Here is a 20,336-nt window from a genome sequence, read left to right as displayed (position 1 = left end):
AATTTTGTTTTGTTTTAGTGAATGTTTGTCTTTAAACGTGATGTGTTTAATTATACCATTTTTAAAGATAAAATTTACTTTGGGCAAATTAATTTTTTATGGAATTTATTTTCAGATTATCAAAAGAAGGAAGAAATTTGAGGGCAAATTTCTTTTGTGTTCATTAAACGTCTGTCTACTGGAAATTTTTTTCCTAACATTTGGGGGTGAAAGAAAAGTAGGATTAGGTATTTTCTGGTATACACAATGGATATTTTGTTGTAATAAACACACCTGTAGGCGAACACGTTTCTTTAAAGTGTTTATTTTATCTGGGGACAAGATGGTACATTTTAACATTATCTATTGACAGATTTACGTGATTTAGATGGTACATGTGGCAAATACAGTATAGCTTCAGTGAGAAACTGGAGGATAAATAAAACCTTTAAAAAAATTCTTTAATATTGTGACCTTCACTTACACAACACTACCTGGGCTTCAGAGTAATTCATTTTGGCATTCATTATGTTTTACAAGTCATCATTCTAAATTCTATTATTTAATTTCCCTAAAAGAATGGGCCGAGTTAAGACGTTTGGTAATTAAAATGTACCTTTTTTACTAAATATTTTTTCATAAAGTTTTGACATTTATGTTGTCTTTTGGTGTGTACATAAAAGCAAAGATCTGAGACCTAAAAAGCCTGTAAGTGATCTAAGTCTTATCGAAATGAAAACAAGTTTGTCATTCCATAAAAATGTCAGAGGGTGCTCCTGTTAAACGCCAACAGTCCGAAATCTCGCGAGATCTGAACTACCGTACCACATTCTAGTGCAAGATGGAGAAGTAGATGTTAAACGCATTCGAGGTAAGCAGAAATACTTATTCTGTACTATCAATATTTGTTACAGCTATCTGGTGGCACACTTTTTTCCGTTTTGCTCTAAACGTATTTAATAATGATCGCTCGCCAATTGCCCCGAGGCAACTAACCAGTCGTTTTTAAAGGGTAAAGTATGGATCTTCTGCTGTGTAAACCGCCATTTTTCGCGGATGGAGCATTGTGCGCAGCTTCCAGTGCTAGCTAGCTAGCTCACTCAAAGCCCTGGTACATAAACGCCGCACAAATACGCTGTTCACTGGGTATAGGTATTTATGCCTCTTTACAATTCTAAGTGGATAGCCATAACGTCGCTTGATAATACCCACTCCCTCGAGCAAAGAAGACAACTGAAAAGAGTTACAATGTATGTCAGGTAAGAAACTTGACTTGTCGCGATTTGCTAACGTTAGCCATAAGCGCTGAAGCCGAAATAGTCTTGTACCTAACCAATAACTTTGCTAACGTTTGCGAAAACCACAATTGAAACTGCGTATGAAACTACCCCAAATTAATAGTTTATTTTATGCAGTCACACCCAGCAAAGCAAACTCAGAGTCCAATCGGTTTCTCATCCCAATGACTGTTCACAAACTTGGCAGTATTTTCTCGAGTCTGACTGATTCTATCTCGTTTTTGTTTTAAATCCATCACAGGATTTCTCTTACTAGGTAACTAATATGTTCACAAACTATTTTAGAGCAAAAAGTGATAGCAGGACATGCTAAACTGTCATTGTAGCAAAATTCACAAAGCCACAGACTTATTTACACTTGTTTAGTTGCTTGTGAAAGTAAATATCTGATTCATTTGTAACCTGACAGTAAGTCGGAACATTCGGCCATGTCTTTATTTCAGTGACCTTACATGTTTCTGTAAATTCACCCCTTAGCCATTCATCTTAAAGATTCTAAAAGGGCAGCAGATGATGCAAATATTTAAACCTTGAAGCTTTAGGAATATGATGGTTGTCACACCTTTCAGCTAATGTAAAGGATTATAAAGTAGAAACTGACAATTAATAGTTGTGGGATAAAAAAAACTCATGTGCAATGGTTTTTAAATTTCTGCAATGAAATTTCAACAATTGGGTTGGAATTAATTCGAAAGGAGACAAAAGTATGAATCTACCCTGTCAGCCTTTGCTAATTTGACTATTCATGTTTGACGTTTATATTCCATCTGTCTACTTTAAATGTAATATGTGGCATCAGTGGAACTTGGATGATGCAGTTTTGGCTTACTTGTTTGGACTCCTCTGTCATTATTGTCATCATTGGGGGCAGCAGTAGCTCAACAGGTTGAGCGGGTTGCCCAGTAATCGGAAGGTTGCAGGTTCGATCCCGGCTCTGCTGTTGTGTCCTTGGCCCAAATCCTTGGGCAAGACACTTAACCCACCTTTCCTGCTGGTAATGGTCGGAGGGACCGGTGGCGCCTGTGCTCGGCAGCCTCGCCTCTGTCAGTGCGCCCCAGGGCAGCTGTGGCTACATCGTAGCTCATCACCATCAGTGTGTGAATGGATGAATACTACACTGTAGTGTAAAGCGCTTTGGAGTCCTTACTCTGAGAGGCGCTATACAAGTGCGGGTCATTTATCATTAATCAGGCAGAGCACTGTTGGAATGTAGTGAAGTGTGGGATTTGCAACTGGAATTCGTATTCTTGAAATTTGTTTCATGTGTGATGGTTTGTGTAAAATTTGTACAAAATTGTCAAATATATTGTTGGTATTTTTTGTGATTACAAGAAACACTGTCTCTTTGATTAGACTTTTATTGCTGTCTACAGTCTAGGACCTTTAACACAAATACTGTTCTAAAATAAACATCTCCCATTGTCAAAAAGGCTTTTTAACTACATAGCTTATGTTTAAGCAGTGGTGTTGTGCTGCTAATTAAGACACATTACTGATTCTAATTATTCATAAACATAAAGATCAACTTTTAGGATGATAAAATTAAAAAACAAGTTGACACAATCTGATATCGTTTCAATTAAAACTTCAAAGGAATTATTACAGTGTTAAAATATGTGTATGGTAATACATCATTTAGTTTTGATCTCTGAATATTAATGTGGGAAATATTGCCAAAGTATGTCAAACAATATGTTATTTCTCAGCCCTAATATGAAGGTAGGATCTATTTTAGTAGACCATTTTTATTTAACAAATCTTACCTAACAGTGTATGCTTGGCTAAATTAGTCTATAAACACTTCCTAAGCTAATTGGGTTGACAATTGCATTGTGGGTAGTATTTCTTGTACTCGTTAGCCTTTTAATTTGTAAATGTGTTTTGTGTAAATTTTGTTACAACTAATTTATTTTTTTATTTTTTACAGATTATTTTGAGAAACTGCAACACAAACTAATGGGATAATGGTGGTGCTGTTAAACCAAAGCATTTTCTGGTATGTACCTTTTAACATCTTTTTGTTGTTATGACCTGGATAAAACACATTTTTGCAGAAGATATTTTTTCCATCATAGTCCATACCATAACAGTTCAATAACATTTAGTTATAAAATAGGTCATAAACCACACAAAAAATAAGTGATAATTTTCAGTAAGTTGGGTCTGGGTTGTCTGAATTGGTAAAACAGACTATTTTGATAGTCACAAACAATTACATCTGAGCTGTAAATGCATTTTAGAGTTGACATGTTTTGAAAATCAGTCAATTCATTTAATTGTTTATCATTGTAATAAGTGGTGATTAAATATTAATCAAAATGTGCAAATATCAGAATATCTCACAAGGAAAAGCTTGTCTATTTAGAAAGGATATAAGTCATCTTTTTCAGTTATCTGTTTTAGTGATGAAAGGCATTGGTGAACACAAGCAAACCAGAGGTTGTCACGGTAACCAGTGTAGCGGTAAACCCCGGTAAAAAAAAAGTTGACAATAATAATAACCGTCTTGTTTTTAAAAAAAAATTATCTCGGTGGATTACCGTGGCTGCGGTGTAGGTGCGGTGACCCTTACCAGCCACCGTATCATCTGCTGAAGTTGCCGGCAGCACATGCACACTTTGTTGTTTACAGCCAAAACTTTCTTGAAGCTAAAGCTGAAATAATGGCTAAAGGAGGAGACGGCAGCACTCAGGACATTTATTATCCCTCAAAGAAGACAATGTCGGAAGTAGGGGAATTTTTTGGATATTTGAAGAATGCCAAGGGACAGTTGATAGAAGACGGCTATCCTGTTTGCAGCACGTGCAGAAAAAATGTCTGTGAAAGGCAGCAACGCTTCTTATCTCATGACACATCTGCATGACCATCACCCACAACTCTACAGCCAACGCAAGGCAAGCTAACGTTAGCTAAAATGCGTGATCCGAGGATTTGGGTTGAGGAAGAATGCAACGAGTCGCTATATAAAGCAGCCGCAGCGCCTGCTACCTGCATCGCGGACACCCCCATATTGAAATGACGCTATGCATTACGGGGCTCCCAGGAGCAGATAAGAGTTGGTCTCTCTCCGAGAATAATTATGAATTTAACAATGATTACTGCCTGATGACATTTTCCCAAATCTGCAAAGCTCACTGGAAGAACACAAACTGAGGACAATATTTTCCTGATATACAGGATTTATTTAGTTGTCTGAAAATGTTAAACGTTTAAAAAAATACCGCGATAATACCGAAAACCTTTGATCATTTTGGTCACAATAATTGTGAGGTCAAATTTTCACACCGTGACAAAACTTAAGTGGAACAAAAATAAATAGCATTAAAACAAATGTCCCCGCTATCTAACACACAACTCACTGTGCTTAGCTTAGCCTACAGAGAGCTTGCTGCTCAGACCTATTCATGGGTCTGTTCCTTGTAAAGTCTTTAGATAGAACATTGTGATTATTTCACCTAAAAAAAAAGAGAATTTACATTTGCCGTCAGATTTGTCACTGGGACATAAATAATCCAATATTGTGTATTTACTACGGATAAAGCATTTTTGACGAGTACGAGCATGAAACGAGTAAAACTCGTATATATCTGTAATTGTGCTGAAGGAAAATCCTCATTGGGTAACTGACTGTCTTCGCTCTGTGATTGGCCAGTCAAATAGAGCACCCGCCCCTCCCTACACACAAAACTCTGCAGCCGGGAGCTCACAGCTCAGTCCACGTCCGTCCATCCACGCACACACACAAACAGTAACGGATCTCTCTGTGCTTGCTCATGTTTCTTCAGCACTCCCTATGTTTTCTTCAGTTCACCTCTTTTTAAAGTTACTTTAAAGTTATTTAAAGTTACTTTTTCGTAACGCACGTGGTGCATTTGACAAGATAGAGCTGAAAACTGCTTGTGCTGCGTCAGTCACTGCCTCCGCTCCGGTCGGGTTTCCCCCCCCTCTCTCTCTCCTCCCTTAGGATCCACTCCCTATTTCCTATTCACTCTCTCTCTTTCTTTACATTTTTAATCACAATTGTCTATTTTTTGCTCATTTTAAATATATTTTAATCATTTTCTAAATTCTTTTTTATATTTTACATGTTTTGGTTTTGTGAAGCGCCCTGTGATTTTTATCTTGAGAGGCGCTATAGAAAAGACCTTTTCTTCTCTCTCTCTCTCTCTCTCTCTCTCTCTCTCTCTCTCTCTCTTAATTCATGCACTTAAATATTAATGTTCTGATTTGATTGAAAAACTTGTTCTGTAATAGTTCCTTTACTATTGTGATCAAAAACATTTAATTTCAACTCTGAGGCTGCTCTGTAAATAGTTTTCAAATAAACAATACACATAGCAACTTCTGATCAGACTTAAAATAATGTATTGATGTAAACAACACCCACTTCGGTTAAACTACACCCACTTCCGAGTTAGGCCACGCCCACTCCGAGTACAGATACAGATCATTTAGATAGTTGAACAGATACAGATAGTGGTGTACTCGCTCATCCCTAGTATTTACATCTATCTCGAAGGTAAGTGTGCCATTTTCGCAATAAGAAAAAGACAACAGGTAGCTTCTGCTTCAGGTTTGTGTTTAGTTTCTCATCTCATTGGTTCTTCCACCACTTGAGTGCAGTCAGCTATAAAGCTCCGCCTGCACCACATGAAATCAGAGCTGATTCAAGCAGTATTCATGTTTATTATTGAACACAGTACACAACTTAAATGCAGCTTCAAATCAATTGTTCAAATGCTGCAAATACATTAGCCATTTGCATTAGGAGTATTATGAATGATCCTGAAAATGTTAAACAGGGACGTTCAGAGAAAGTGTCTGAAAATTCTGCTTTACATCATCAGGTAGCAATTTGTTGGAAAGTTAAAAAAAGCTGTTGCATCCATTGAAGTGGTTGGTTTTGGTTTTGCACACATAAATATAACTAAATAATTAGTCATATTTATACACATGTCAGATGCTTAGTCTGGTTTACTAGGATTTGTGTACCTGTGCCTGTGTGCTTCAGTTTGAAATAATGGACCATTCATATATATGGTATACTTACATATAACAGGGTATTTCCTGCATTCAAATTTGCATGGCGGCCGCCTCCAGCTAATTTTGTGCTGCCCCAGCCTGATTTCACTCTGCCCCCAGCTATATGGGTTATTTTAACTGCAGTTGCAGCGTTGCGCCACTATAGGGGCAGTGCACCGAAAAGCACTAAAACTGCTGCAGAAAAAGATCAAATGTTGCTTTTCTCGCTAGTTGGTACATATCTGCGGTTGGTGCTTTTGATGTCCTGATTTTCCCCAAGGCTCTTCCATATCCGAGCAGGGCTGTACAGTGCAACGAAAAAAACAGTCTGTGCGTGTCGGTCTATTTTTAAACGTAGCACTGGTGCAACATCTTTGAATTTCTATTTTCCCCAGAACTTTATTGAACAAAAGTAAGTTAGGTGTAAGAAAAATGCTTTTTACTGGCGCACAGTGTGGTAATCTGGATGCAGTGGAGGAAAATACAGGAACCAGCAAAGGCAGAACCGGTCCAAAGTTTGGGATCAAAAGTGCAGCTACACGCAGATTGGCTAATGCTAAAGCTAACGGGTAGCAGTCTCACGATCAAGTGGCGCATAAAAATATATATATGATGATCGTAAAACAAAGAAAGACTAAACTCTACAAGCGGATGAACCACCATCCTGTTTATTCTGCATCCTGCAGCGCTATGGATCAGAACCGCTGCACACAAAAGCAGGAAGTTCGGCAAGCCGTTGTAGTATATAATTCACAAACGCTTCTATCTTTGAACATAATTTGAACTGCATTATTGCCAACCCATACAAAATAGACATGCCACCATTTCAGTGATAGCAGCAGAAATTAAACGTTATTACCATTTCCAATACAAATGCATGTTAATGAAATGCATTATATTTTACTGGATATATTTGTGTTATTTTGACTAAGATGAGTGTTAATAATTTAAACCTAAAATGTTACTGAAATGTAGGTCAAAATTAAAACACAATTTTTAACTATAAATATCAGATGGGAAAAGGGGAACTAAACACCAATCTAATGCATATAATTGAGCCTTTTATAATATTTTGCCTTTAAAAAAGTGGGGCAGTTGAATGCACAGAGTATGCATGTGCTGGCGCATGGTCAGGATGGTACCACCTCTGCCTCAATTTGAGCCAGGAAAAACCCTGTATAATTAGGAGATTTTTCAAAGCTGCACACAAGTTGTCATTCAGTAGCATGTTTATTACATGTGAAATACAAATTAACTGCAGAGTTTCCTGGTTATGGAGCCTACTGGGATTGATTATGAGAGTTAATGATTGCAGTGCCATATTTATTTTTATTTTAATCTTTAGTTGCCAGTTTAAGTGATTGGCTTTTGTATAATATTTGTATGCATTGAAACAAACAGCAGTGGCTACTCATTCCCAGTAGCGTTACCGTTATTCACTTTTTGCACACTACCTGGAGTCATGACTGTGCCAACAGCTAATGGCTATGAACTATGGAAACGGGCGCAGATATAGTAATACGCAGAGGGATGGACGCACTTCATATTTGACTTTGGTACCCGCTTGTCAATTTGCTCGATCGAAAATTAAAAACAAACTCGCGGTGTCACGTTAGACCAGTCCGACGACGATTCAGCGAGTTATTTAGCGTTTCGGCTGGTTGCTCAGCCCGCTAGCTAGCCCGTGCCCTGTCATTAGCTGCTGTTAAATAGGGAGGAAAAACGCATTTTTTACAAGTAATCTTATCATTTCAGGTATTTTACTCGGACGTGTCTAACTGTTGCTACTCACGATGCGTTGTGCACGTATTTGTTTCTTGTTTCGAAGCTTAAACATGATTAGTAACTAGTGGGTTTTTTTAGGCCTCAGCAACCCCGACCTAAATTGGTGAAGAATCCTGTTGAAGCAGGATGGTGAATCTGGGAGATCCTTATTTGACAGCTGTAGCACAAATGATCTGAATAACAACGCATTTTAGTTTTGGTTGGATATATTTTCTTTGTTGGTTTTTAACAAGTGAAACATGTTTGTGACTTGGTTGGCTTTTTGTAAGTCGAACTTAGTAGGCATTTCTAGGATGTTTCGTTTCATGGTAACACCGGTAGCTCAGTGCTAGCTGCTCAGGGGGCAACATCTCCGTAGCAAACGATCGATTGATCTCTACGTTAAACTTACCAGCGTCTTTAGTTTATTTGGAGGTATAACAAGCTGGTTAAACGATGATTTTTTTGTCGATTTTGACTAACACCTTTGAGTCAACGTCTCAATAATGACTACTTGATGAGTAAATAACGTGCTAAGATGTTAGCTTGTTAGCGAGGTAGCTATAACTTTGATCAATGTCGTGGCGGAGAGTTCACGGTGTCTAAGCAGATGGTTACTTATCGTATTGTTTGTGTTGGATTTGACGCTGTCTTCAAATTATTAGACAAAGATTTTGGTCAAAAATGTGGCCCAACAACCTAATTTGATTAACTTTGTGTCGCATAATGTTCACTAGCTTCTCGCTAATGCTGTGCTTCAGTCTGCTTTGTGATGATCAGACATCTCGGTAAACTAAGCACATATACCATTATAATCTGCTTTGACTGATGCTTGTGATAAGTACTTCATTTGTCAACATTCAGTAAAGATGGTGATGTTTTATTGTTTTATATTATTTACCAAGTGCTTCATAAAATAGTGAAACAAATAGGTATCCGTATTTTAATTTGTTGCAACACTGCATTATGTATCCTACTTTAAAATAAACTTCAATTAATGATACTTAAGCTTGATTTACAAAAATGAACAAGCATGTCTTATCTAGTTTGTATTGTGGTTGAAAGGACATCTGTTGTTTTTCAGGTAAAGTGACTGGAACATGCTGTAAACTCAGTATTGCCAAATACACTTCTGTAAGTATAAGTTACTTTTAAGCCAATACTTTGTTTCTCATACATTAAATATCATTATTAAATTTAAAATTTTAACCTACATTAAAACCGAAAGTAAGTGTGTTGTATTACAGCTGCATTATGTTTTGTCTGATGTTCAATTTTCATTAGGGGAACAGAAGACCGATTATCTACAATGAAGGTTGACAGAAGCAAGTTAAAGAAAACGCCAACAGAAGCAGTAAGCCATCTATTTTTTTTTCTTTTCTTTAAGGTTTACTCTCATTAGTATTAGGGATGCACCGATCAGGTTTTTTGCTGCCGATCACCGATACCGATATCAAAGAATGCTGATACCGATCACCGATACCGATCACGTGGATTGGCCAGAAATTTTCTACAACATTATAATGAGTGCTACAAACTACATAATCTGGGAATAAAGGAAATGTAACCTAATCTAAAATGGTCCGTATTAGGGTTGTCACGGTGTGAAAATTTAACCTCACGGTTATTGTGACCAAAATTACCACGGTTTTCGGTATTATCGCGGTATTTTTTTTAAACATGCTACATTTTCACACAATTAAATAAACCCTGTATGTCAGGAAATATTGTCCTCAGTTTGTGTCTAAATTTTGCCTAAAATGTGTTATTTTGTAATTAAGTTGTTTATTTGTTTACATTTTTCCCCTTTAGTCTTTAAAATACCAATATTTGCCCATAACTTCTTATTTTATGTCTGTTTGATGTCATCATTTAAAAATATTAGATCAGATGATACTTAGTACTCAAGTAGCCTTCTAATCAGATACTTTTTTACCCTTACTTGAGTAATAAACCCTATATCAGGAAAATATTGTCCTCGGTTTGTGTCCTTCCAGTGAGCTTTGCAGATGTGGGAAAATGTCATCAGGCAGTAATCATTGTTAAATTCATAATTATTCTCGGAGAGAGACCAACTCTTATCTGCCCCTGGGAGCCCCGTAATGCATAGCGTCATTTCAACATGGGGTGTCCGCGACACGGTTTACATGCAGGTAGCGGCGCTGCGGCTGCTTTATATAGCGACTCGTTGCGTTCTCCCTCAACCCAAAACCTCGGATCACGCATTTTAGCTAAAACGCTAACGTTAGCTTGCCTTGCGTTGACTGCAGAGTTGTGGGTGATGGTCATGCAGATGTGTCATGAGATAGGAAGCGTTGCTGCCTTTCACAGACACTTTTTCTGCTCGTGCTGCAAACAGGATAGCCGTCTTCTATAAACTCCCTCGGCATTCTTCAAATATCTAAAATATGCCCGTACTTCCGACTTTGTCTTCTTTGAGGGATAATAAATGTCCTCCTGAGCGCTGCCGTCTCCTCCTTTGACCATTATTTCAGCTTTAGCTTCAAGAAAGTTTTGTTGTAAACAAAGCGTGTATGTGCCGCCGGCAAGTTCTGCAGATGATACGGTGGCTGGTAAGGGTCACCGCGCCTACACCGCAGCCACAGTAAACCCACCAAGATAATATAGTTTTTTAAAAACAAGACGGTTATTATTGTCAACTTTTTTTTTTTTTTACCGGGGTTTAGCGCTACACTGGTTACCGTGACAACCCTACCTGATCGGTTTGCTTTGATCTATTTTGAAAATTCCGATCAAAACCGATAGGGGCGCTATCGGCCGATTACGATCAAATGCCGATCCATCGGTGCATCCCTAATTAGTATCTGTTTTTAGTTGGAACACCTTGTTTGATTTATCACTGGTTAAATTGGGTTAAGGGCTAACATTTATTGTCAAAAGTGCTGCGTATTAAAGTTTGAAATTGGCTTAGAACACAGAATAATCTAAGGAGGTGTTTTATAACCATTACTTGCTTTTTTATTTTACAATTTCTTATTTTTTTTTCCATATATGGTAGAAGCAAGAAAAACAATAATTGCTAAGCCAGGTGCTTAGCTGTGTGTTATTTTTTGCACATAGTGTAAAAAATGATAACTAAACTGGGAGTGGCGTAACAAATCAGGTTTTTACATCAGTGACTGTTTAGTTTTCTGAGAATACATCAGAGATTTTAGGTCCCTCTCCTCTGAGCTAATGTTAATGTTTGTCCGCTAGAACTACTGGTTGGCTAGTCGGCTGTGATGAAATCATTTTGAGTTGGGGAACAGATCTCTCCAAACCTGACCTGGCTCTTCAATTTTTAGAATGATCTTTAAACATTTTGTGTTCATAGCCACATATCACAGTCTTGTTAAAAGTATTATGTGATTTATGGTGTAGAATGTTTTTGTTGTTCTAAAGAAATATACATTAGGGGTGTAATGGTTCGGGGGGGTCAAATCGTTTTGGATCGACCTGTTCGGTTTGGTCCAGTTGCGTACCGTTGCAGTTCATTTTCTATTAAATTATGAATTTTTATTTGCGTGACTTAAGAGCAGCGGATAAATGTTCCTGGGCGAGTTTCTGCATGGACGCTGTATTTAGTGACTCATGATGGCTGCCTGTGCCTGATCTCTGTTTAAAAAATGTGATCTGCAAATCCTGATCAACGCCTTTTAGATGGATAAAACCAGCTGGCAGTTGCTGCTACTGGAGCCTGTAGAGACGCTAAACGCAGTGTCACCCCTCCCTCCCTTCTCTCACACAGTGGCAAAAATGTAAACAAACACGTCTGCTGAATTTTCCCCGTGACAATTGATGTAAAGTTTTCATCTTACACCGAAAAATATGGCGTGCCGGAAGCTTGTTATTTAATACGAGTTTTAGAGAAGAAACTCTAAGCAGTATGAGGTGAGTTTTTAAGGCTCGCTGCAGAAATGAAAACAGGAAGCATCAAGTCAAACACAACACTTGTCTGTATGAGCGTGACACTCATAGCTGCACTAAGAACTTGTGAAATAAACACATCATGCTAGATCTGCAGCCTGTGATGACACCTGGTTCTGCTCACTATAGGAGCCGCTTCAGATATTAAAGAAATATAATAATATACCGAAAATTAATCGAACTTAACTCTTTAAAACACTGAACTGAACCGAATACGATTTTTGCGTACCATTACACCTCTAATATGCATGGTTTATGAACATTGAAAAACATTTGTGCTTCTTCTGAACCAACAGCCAGCAGACTGCAGGATACTTATAGAGAAGCTCAAAGCGTGCAACGATGAACAACTCTTGGTTGAACTGCAGCACATCAAGACCTGGAACATTGGGAAGGTAAGACGCAGAGAAAAGGTTAATGGAGAAAGACATTCTTCAGTTGTTTCTGGGGCACATAATTTTTAACGGTCACTTAGTAGTTCTCTTTGCATTAGAGAAATAAAAGTTTGCACCTGATAAAATTGTTTCATTAAAGGTGCAGAGTAGAACAGCAACTATTGATTTTTATTAATATTAAAATGCTGTATAAACACTCATAGTACGGACTTAAAACTGAAACTTTTTTTATGAATTATTAATCCATCCATCCTTTGTCTGAACCCGCTTAATCCACGAAGGGTTGCGGGGTGGGGGGCGGCTGGTGCCTATCTCCAGCGGTCAATGGGCAATCAGGCGGGGTACACCCTGGACAGAGAGCCAGTCCATCGCAGGGCAACACAGAGACACAAAGGACAAACAATCATGCACACACACACACCTAGGGACAATTTAGACAGACCTATTAACCTAACAGTCATGTTTTTGGACTGTGGGAGGAAGCCGGAGTACCCGGAGAGAGCCCATGCATGCACAGGGAGAACATGCAAACTCCATGCAGAAAGATCCCAGGCTGGGAAGCGAACCCAGGACCTTCTTGCTGCTAGGCAATAGCTCTAACCACTGCGCCACTGCATCATTAATAATGATGCTGAATGTATTTTTAGACAGTTAATTTCAATGCATGTTTATATTTTGTGTCTCGTCAGGGTAGAGTCTATAGACCTTTTTAACTCATTCACTGCCAGCTGTTTCCTGATTGGTAAAGCCCTTCGCTGCCAGCATTTCTCACCGTTTTTACTGGGTTTTTTTTTTAAGAGTCGCAGAACGTTGCGCACTTGGATGATGTCAACGCCAAAACTACCAAAACAAAGCGGAGACTCACCTCTTACATAAGGAAGAATTTCGAGCGTTATCCGTTCTTTCATAATACGTTGTCGAATTGTGATCGGCAGAAGCTTTTTTGGTTCGCGTCTCACTTTTCTTTTCTTTTTTTCAGCAAAGGCCCAAAACAATCTTTTAACACATGGATTTTCTGCTTCCCGGTCACGTGACATACGTGGATGAAGATCGGCTTTAGAGCTGAGATGTTTGTTCTCACGGTGCAGGGACTCGTTCCGATGCCCACATAGTAAAAAAAAATTCTGATGCCCACATAGTAAAAAAAAAAAAATGCTAATGATGACCAAAGTCGCATTGCATTGGCATTGGCAGTGAACGGTTGGATTTAAAACAACAACTTTAGTCATCAATGGCAGTGAATGAGTTAAAGAGTCTTTGTTATATTGTTGGTGGAAATTGATCATTGTTTTAAAGCTAGTCATCCCCTTTAGGTCATTTACACAAACCAACAGAAGCAACTCAGAGCTTTGTTGTATTTAGACAGCTGGATAACATTATTGTCAGTGTTCTACTGCACCAGCTTTCCCTGACACACAGGCAGTTTGGGCCTGCTCTTTGTTGCTGGCATAGAATTAAAACAGCAGCATGTCAACTTTGACCTGTGTACACAAATGTAGCAGTTGTGTACAGAGGCACATCGGCCCAAACTTACCGTGGGCTGTGGGGAAAGGGTTTGGAATGCTTTACCTGTCACTTTTTTGTCCTCCCAACAGTGTGAGCTTTACCATTGGGTGGACCTGCTGGATCGCTTTGATGGCATTTTGTGTGATGCCGGCCAGACAGTGGAGAATATGTCATGGCTGCTAGTGTGTGACCGTCCAGACAATGGACAACTCAAAGCCTTGCTTTTGGCAGTGCTCAACTTCACAGCGCTGCTCATTGAATATAGCTTCTCCAGGCATCTCTACAGCTCCATAGAGGTGTGCTAATGCACTCTGAATTATTGTTTCTTATGTTTATTTTTGTCATAAAGGAAAAACAAGGTTCTTTAACTAGTCCCCTCTATTATTTTCTACTCTTTCACATCTACAGCACTTAACCAACTTGCTGGCATCATGCGACATGCAAGTGGTCCTTTCTGTGCTGAATCTACTCTACGTGTTCAGTAAACGCTCCAACTACATCACTAGACTTGGATCTGATAAAAGAACACCTCTTCTGGCACGTCTACAACACCTGGCTGAGGTTTGATGGATCCTTCTCTTTTCTCATTGCTATGATTCCAACTGTTTCTGAAAAGAAGGTGGTGCATTGTCTGGTCTTTCCTGTTTCCATCTGCAGAGCTGGGGAGGAAAGGAGAATGGCTTTGGTCTGGCTGAATGCTGCAGGGATCTGCCCATGTCGGTAAGAATCTAAAGGAGTTATTTAAAATAATGCAGTGGGACTTTTTATTTTTCTTTGATGTGATTGTCAAATGACATTTAATGAATGATCTCTACTGTGTGGCCCTTTGTTGTTTCATGAGCAGAAGTATCCTCCCAGTGCCACCACACTGCACTTTGAGTTTTACGCCGAACCAGGCCCAGAGGTCAAAGTTGAAAAGAAGGTAAAGGCCAATACATTTAATTTAGCCAACATTACAAAAATCCAGTGATTCTGTTATGTTTTTGTGTTCAAATGCCTCCTAATCCATTTTCCTTTTTATCCAGCAGACTAGTAGTAACACACTACACTATATTCACATCGAGCAGCTTGACAAGGTAAAGTCTAAAGCAGAAAGGGGTTTGTTCCATAAAGAAACAATACAGCATGATATTCCTTTTATTTATGTTGCATTTTGTCTTTATAGATTTCAGAAAGTCCATCAGAAATCATGGAGTCGCTGACAGCAATGTACAACATCCCTAAGGACAAACAGACCTTACTGTTCACTCACATTCGACTGGCCCATGGTTTCTCAAATCACAAGAAGAGGTTGCAAGCTGTGCAGGCAAGACTGCATGCCATCTCTATACTGGGTGAGTTAAATTTTCTTTCATTTATAAGAACAAACATAAAAAACTGCCCAAGATTTACCCAAAATTGTTTGTTTATTTTCAGTGTATTCAAATGCTCTGCAAGAGTCAGCCAACAGTATTCTGTATAATGGCTTGATAGAAGAGCTGGTGGATGTCTTACAGATAACAGACAAACAGCTTGTGGTGAGAAAGTATTAATATTTTGCTAGCTCAGGCATCCTATGTATAAAATGGAAAAAGAGGCAACATTTTTGTCATTTCTTTGATGTCAGTAGAGCAGCAATAACAAAAACTTTCTCCAGTTCTTTATTTGATTGCTTTTTTTTTAACTCCATTTTTTGCTTAAATTTGTTTTCAGGATATCAAGGCCGCATCTTTGCGCACTTTAACGTCAATTGTTCATTTGGAGAGGACACCCAAGCTTTCCAACATAATTGACTGCACTGGCACGGCGTCCTATCATGGTTTCTTGCCTGTATTGGTGCGCAACTGTATACAAGCAATGATTGGTGAGAACTGGCTACATACGGACATTTTTTAACAGTACCAGTAAATTAAAAGTATTTTTTTATTTCTTAGATCCTTTGATGGAACCCTACCCACACCAGTTTGCCACAGCACTCTTCTCATTCCTGTACCACCTGGCTAGCTATGACGCTGGAGGAGAAGCTCTCGTCTCTTGTGGCATGATGGAAGCCCTCCTGAAAGTAAATCCAGCTATTTTGAACCTTTAATCCTAATGTATTATTGATCGACTCAATACAAACCCATTTTCTTCTTTTATAGGTCATCAAGTTTTTAGGCGATGAGCAGGACCAGATCACCTTTGTGACCCGAGCAGTGCGGGTTGTGGACCTTATCACCAATCTGGACATGGCTGCCTTTCAGTCTCACAGCGGCCTTTCCATTTTCATCTGCAGGCTAGAAGTGAGTTCTGCCGTTTTGTTTTTCCATCAAAGCTAAAGCTGCTCTTAGTAATTGAGTCATTTAATTTTTTTATTACTCACTATTTTTACATAGCATGAGGTGGACTTGTCAAGGAAAGAGTGTCCCTTTGTCATCAAGCCAAAGATCCAGAGGCCTAGCTCAGCTGTGGAGTCTGAAGACATGGACACAGACATGGAGAGTAAGTTAAAACATGAAAGGTTCTTAGCTCTCAGCAGTTAACATACTTGCACTTAAATCAAAGTACCTGAACTCAGAAGGTTTAAGCTGAATGAACAGTGACAGGCCTTGAATTGATATATATCTCAGGACAATAGCTTAACTAACTGATCACATACTTACTCTGTTATTAGTTCACCCGTCATCTGATGGCTCCCTGCACCATAATAATTAGCCTTGTATCAAAGCAGTCATAGTTAAGTGGTTTCATAAGCGTGACATAAAGATCTGTGTTCTTTACTGACATCTCCATTCTTAAAATCTAAATCTAGTACTACTTTGTGGAAAAAGTTCTTGTATAAACATCATCTGACTCATCTGCCATAAGGACAGTTTTCTATGTATTAATTATTTTATTTGTCAAGGCTGACTCTTGGGTTCTCTGCTCTTAAGTATTGTTGCTAAATTTAAAGACTTCAAATTTAAACTTTAGAGAGTTATTTTGTTGATTTGCTATAACACATGAATTTTCAGTGTCTGAAGTTGCCATGGAAAGCAGCCCTGGACCATCAACGTCTTCTGGTTCCAGACCAGAGGTAGATCAACGAGCACAGAGCAGCTCTGCTAATATGCCTCGTGCAGGTATGCTTTACACAAGTACACACAAAAAGCAGAAAAAAGGCAAGAAAATCTCTTGTCAAAGCTTAACTTTTTCATCACTATGAAAATGTTTCTGTAGGTGTGCAGTGTATCCCCCAGAGGGCAGCTCTGTTGAAGTCAATGCTAAACTTCCTGAAGAAGGCCATCCAGGATCCTGCATTTTCTGATGGCATCCGCCACGGTAAGTTATGGACAATTAACTCCCTTGTTTCACTGGTGAAAGATAATTTTACAGTTTTTTTATTTTTTTATTCAGCGAACATTTTCAGAAAGATTTTTATACCATATGTGTTTTACCCATTCCTTCTTTTGTTTCTCAAGTGATGGATGGATCCTTGCCTACCTCACTTAAGCACATCATCAGTAATGCGGAATATTATGGCCCCTCCCTGTTCTTGTTAGGTGAGTACTTGGTATCAATTAGAAAATTACCTTCAGAGTTCAGAGATGCAAGCTCAGCATCACTATAATGCACATCAACAACAAAATGTTGTATTGATACTGTTGACTGCTATTTAAATGTAATAATTTTAATATTTTTGCCATCATTCTTGATAACAACTTGTAATTTTCTTTTGTCTTTCAGCGACGGAGGTGGTGACAGTGTTTGTGTTCCAGGAGCCATCCCTGCTCTCCTCTCTGCAGGACAATGGGCTGACTGATGTCATGTTGCACGCCCTTCTTATCAAAGATGTGAGTTTCCAGTTGTTTTCCTTATTTCATCAGCTTTCAGTCTATAATTTTAATGAAAACTTATTTTCTTAAATGTAAACTGAACAGAACTTGTTTGGACAAGTTTCAGAATACCGCAAATTCAAAATGACTTCAGATGTTTAAAAACAATGACATGAAAAGCTGGAATCCCAATTAGTCCTGTTCAGTGAAGCACTTTCCTACAAATAAAAGGCTAAACATGAGTCTTTAAATCACATTGTGTTTCAGGTTCCTGCTACCCGTGAGGTGTTGGGTTCTCTCCCAAATGTGTTCAGCGCGCTCTGCCTGAATGCCAGAGGTCTACACTCTTTTGTTCAGTGTCAGCCTTTTGAGCGCCTCTTCAAAGTGCTTTTGTCCCCTGACTATCTGCCTGCCATGCGCCGCCGCCGCAGCTCTGACCCTTTAGGTGATTGTTTAGGCTTTTTCACCTGTTCTGTTGTGGAGATGCTTAGATAGATAACGTGTTGCATTTTCTGCTATAGGCGACACTGCATCTAACTTGGGCAGTGCTGTCGATGAGCTCATGAGGCACCAGCCCACTTTGAAGACGGATGCCACTACTGCCATTATTAAGGTAGTAAATGTTTGCTCTGTTCTGGTTTGTTTACCTTTTGCTGATTTATTAAAACTAAATGACTGTTTCAGTTACTGGAGGAGATCTGCAACTTGGGTCGAGCTCCAGAGTACATCTGCCAGAAGCCATCTATCCAGAAAGCAGATGGCACGGTGGCTGTGCCGCCAGCACGCTCCAGTCATGCTGCTGAAGAAGCTTCCAGTGAGGATGAGGAGGAAGAGGAGGCCCTCCACACATTCACCCAGCAGCAGGGAGAACCAGAGAGCAACAGGCAGTCAGTTCCACTTGAACTGTATGACTGAGTTCACAACACAATAGAACAGAACAGCATCTCTTTTCAGATTTTTATTTGTTTTAACGTCAGCTGACTGTCTTTTTCATACTGGTTTTAACAGTTGACATTTTAACAAGACAGTTGTTTTTGCAGGGTGGTGGGCACCGAGGAGAGAATACCCATTCCTCTAATGGATTATATACTGAACGTGGTGAGTGTTGAAGAATCAATATTGTTGGGATTCTTTTATCAATGCAGAATTAATGTTTAATTTTTTTTGTTAATGATGATGTAGCTTCTCCAATGTGAACTATTCCAGTATATCTCAGCATTCAGCACATTTGTCAGTTATTAATTAGCTCTGCTCATGTTTCTCAGATGAAGTTTGTGGAATCCATCTTGAGCAACAACACCACAGATGATCATTGTCAGGAGTTTGTTAACCAGAAAGGTCTGCTGCCTTTGGTCTCTATTCTGGGCCTTCCCAACTTGCCCATCGACTTTCCTACATCAGCAGCCTGTCAAGCTGTGGCCGGTGTGTGCAAGTCCATCTTGGTGAGGAAAAACAATGTCTGTTTATTTTTTCTTTTATTTTTAATTAGAAACTATTTTTTTATCGTATACCTTTTTTGAGCCTTCATATCCGTTTTCTTCTGATTTCTCTCTTATAGACGCTCTCGCATGAGCCTAAAGTTCTTCAGGAAGGCCTGTGCCAATTGGACAGTATCCTGACGTCCCTGGAACCACTTCATCGACCGATTGAGATGCCTGGTGGGTCTGTGCTTCTCAGAGAGCTGGCCAATGCGGGCCATGTCACAGATGCCACTCTGTCAGCCCGAGCCACGCCACTCCTACATGCTCTGACTGCAGCCCACGCGTACATTCTCATGTTTGTCCATACTTGCAGAGTTGGACAGGTAAGTATAACTTATTTTTGTTTGGTTTTGTTTGACACTTATTAGTTATTTTTCTCAGAATAATGCTATTGTTTATTATATAATAAATGTAATTTTTTTTCCACTGGATTTTCAGTCCTAAATTCCAGAAATCCTATTTTGAACTTTTACCTGAAGTACTGCAATGACTATATACATTTAGATGTATTTTCTGACTTTCAGTCTTACTGCAGTGCTTAAAAAGCCAGTCGTTTTTTGTTGTAGATGTAATAGTGTAATGTGCAATTTTCTGTTTCTTAATGTTTGTCTCTGGAAACTAAATCTTTTTTTTTTATATATATATATATATATATATTTTATTCTCAACAACGGTAAAATTATTCACGCCTTGAATACACACAGAAACACTTTTAGTTGTAAGTTTTGGGCATTTTTCCCCAGACGCCTTTGTATTATGATCTTTGACTGTGTCTTCTTTTTCTAACAGAGTGAGATCAGAGCCATCTCAGTAAACCAATGGGGCTCCCAGCTGGGCCTGAGTGTTCTGAACAAGCTCAGTCAACTCTATTGTTCTTTGGTATGGGAAAGCACAGTGCTGCTGTCGCTTTGCACTCCCAACAGGTAGGTGCCTTTTTTAAAACCTTTCCTTCATAAACTGGCTGTGTGTAACTTGGCATGTGTCACCTGTGTCCAACAGTCTTCCTCCTGGATGTGAATTTGGCCAGTCTGATATGCAGAAACTTGTGCCCAAAGAGGAAAAACCAACAGGCAGTGCTGCAACAAACACAGCCTCTGGATCCAAAAGAAATGGTAGCAAACCCATTTCATCTAGTTTGTGTATTGCTGTTGTGTTTAAAAAAAAAAAAAACTTGATTAAACCTTTCTTTTC

The 20,336-nt window shown here is 38.9% G+C and overlaps 1 protein-coding gene across 16 annotated transcripts in view; it reads left to right on the top strand.

Annotated features, from left to right (window-relative positions):
- Positions 1–785: 785 nt before the first annotated feature.
- huwe1 (HECT, UBA and WWE domain containing E3 ubiquitin protein ligase 1) overlaps positions 786–20,336 on the top strand; it is a 41,882-nt gene continuing 22,331 nt past the window's right edge. For 5 of the 16 annotated variants that reach the window (XM_070544624.1, XM_015967843.3, XM_015967839.3 and 2 more), the window contains exons 1-28: positions 786–850; positions 3,205–3,273; positions 9,148–9,197; positions 9,348–9,417; positions 12,287–12,385; positions 13,981–14,187; positions 14,300–14,452; positions 14,549–14,611; positions 14,736–14,813; positions 14,917–14,967; positions 15,057–15,225; positions 15,308–15,408; positions 15,584–15,734; positions 15,805–15,932; positions 16,012–16,152; positions 16,246–16,351; positions 16,864–16,971; positions 17,069–17,170; positions 17,311–17,391; positions 17,576–17,682; positions 17,932–18,109; positions 18,186–18,277; positions 18,349–18,569; positions 18,705–18,762; positions 18,930–19,121; positions 19,223–19,468; positions 19,935–20,068; positions 20,145–20,257. In XM_070544624.1, the coding sequence (XP_070400725.1) occupies positions 9,373–9,417; positions 12,287–12,385; positions 13,981–14,187; positions 14,300–14,452; positions 14,549–14,611; positions 14,736–14,813; positions 14,917–14,967; positions 15,057–15,225; positions 15,308–15,408; positions 15,584–15,734; positions 15,805–15,932; positions 16,012–16,152; positions 16,246–16,351; positions 16,864–16,971; positions 17,069–17,170; positions 17,311–17,391; positions 17,576–17,682; positions 17,932–18,109; positions 18,186–18,277; positions 18,349–18,569; positions 18,705–18,762; positions 18,930–19,121; positions 19,223–19,468; positions 19,935–20,068; positions 20,145–20,257 (3,124 nt within the window). In that variant the 5' untranslated portion in view covers positions 786–850; positions 3,205–3,273; positions 9,148–9,197; positions 9,348–9,372. Of the gene's footprint in view, positions 851–1,007; positions 1,239–3,204; positions 3,274–7,746; positions 7,856–9,147; positions 9,198–9,347; positions 9,418–12,286; positions 12,386–13,980; positions 14,188–14,299; positions 14,453–14,548; positions 14,612–14,735; positions 14,814–14,916; positions 14,968–15,056; positions 15,226–15,307; positions 15,409–15,583; positions 15,735–15,804; positions 15,933–16,011; positions 16,153–16,245; positions 16,352–16,863; positions 16,972–17,068; positions 17,171–17,310; positions 17,392–17,575; positions 17,683–17,931; positions 18,110–18,185; positions 18,278–18,348; positions 18,570–18,704; positions 18,763–18,929; positions 19,122–19,222; positions 19,469–19,934; positions 20,069–20,144; positions 20,258–20,336 lie in introns of those variants that run through there. The other 11 variants (XM_070544628.1, XM_070544627.1, XM_015967840.3 and 8 more) reach the window with 8 other exon arrangements.

The sequence above is a fragment of the Nothobranchius furzeri genome, chromosome 15 (genome assembly GCF_043380555.1).
Source record: "Nothobranchius furzeri strain GRZ-AD chromosome 15, NfurGRZ-RIMD1, whole genome shotgun sequence".
NCBI lineage: Eukaryota > Metazoa > Chordata > Actinopteri > Cyprinodontiformes > Nothobranchiidae > Nothobranchius > Nothobranchius furzeri.
The sequence above is the reverse complement of the archived record's forward strand: the minus strand, read 5'-3'. Positions and strand labels throughout refer to the sequence as shown.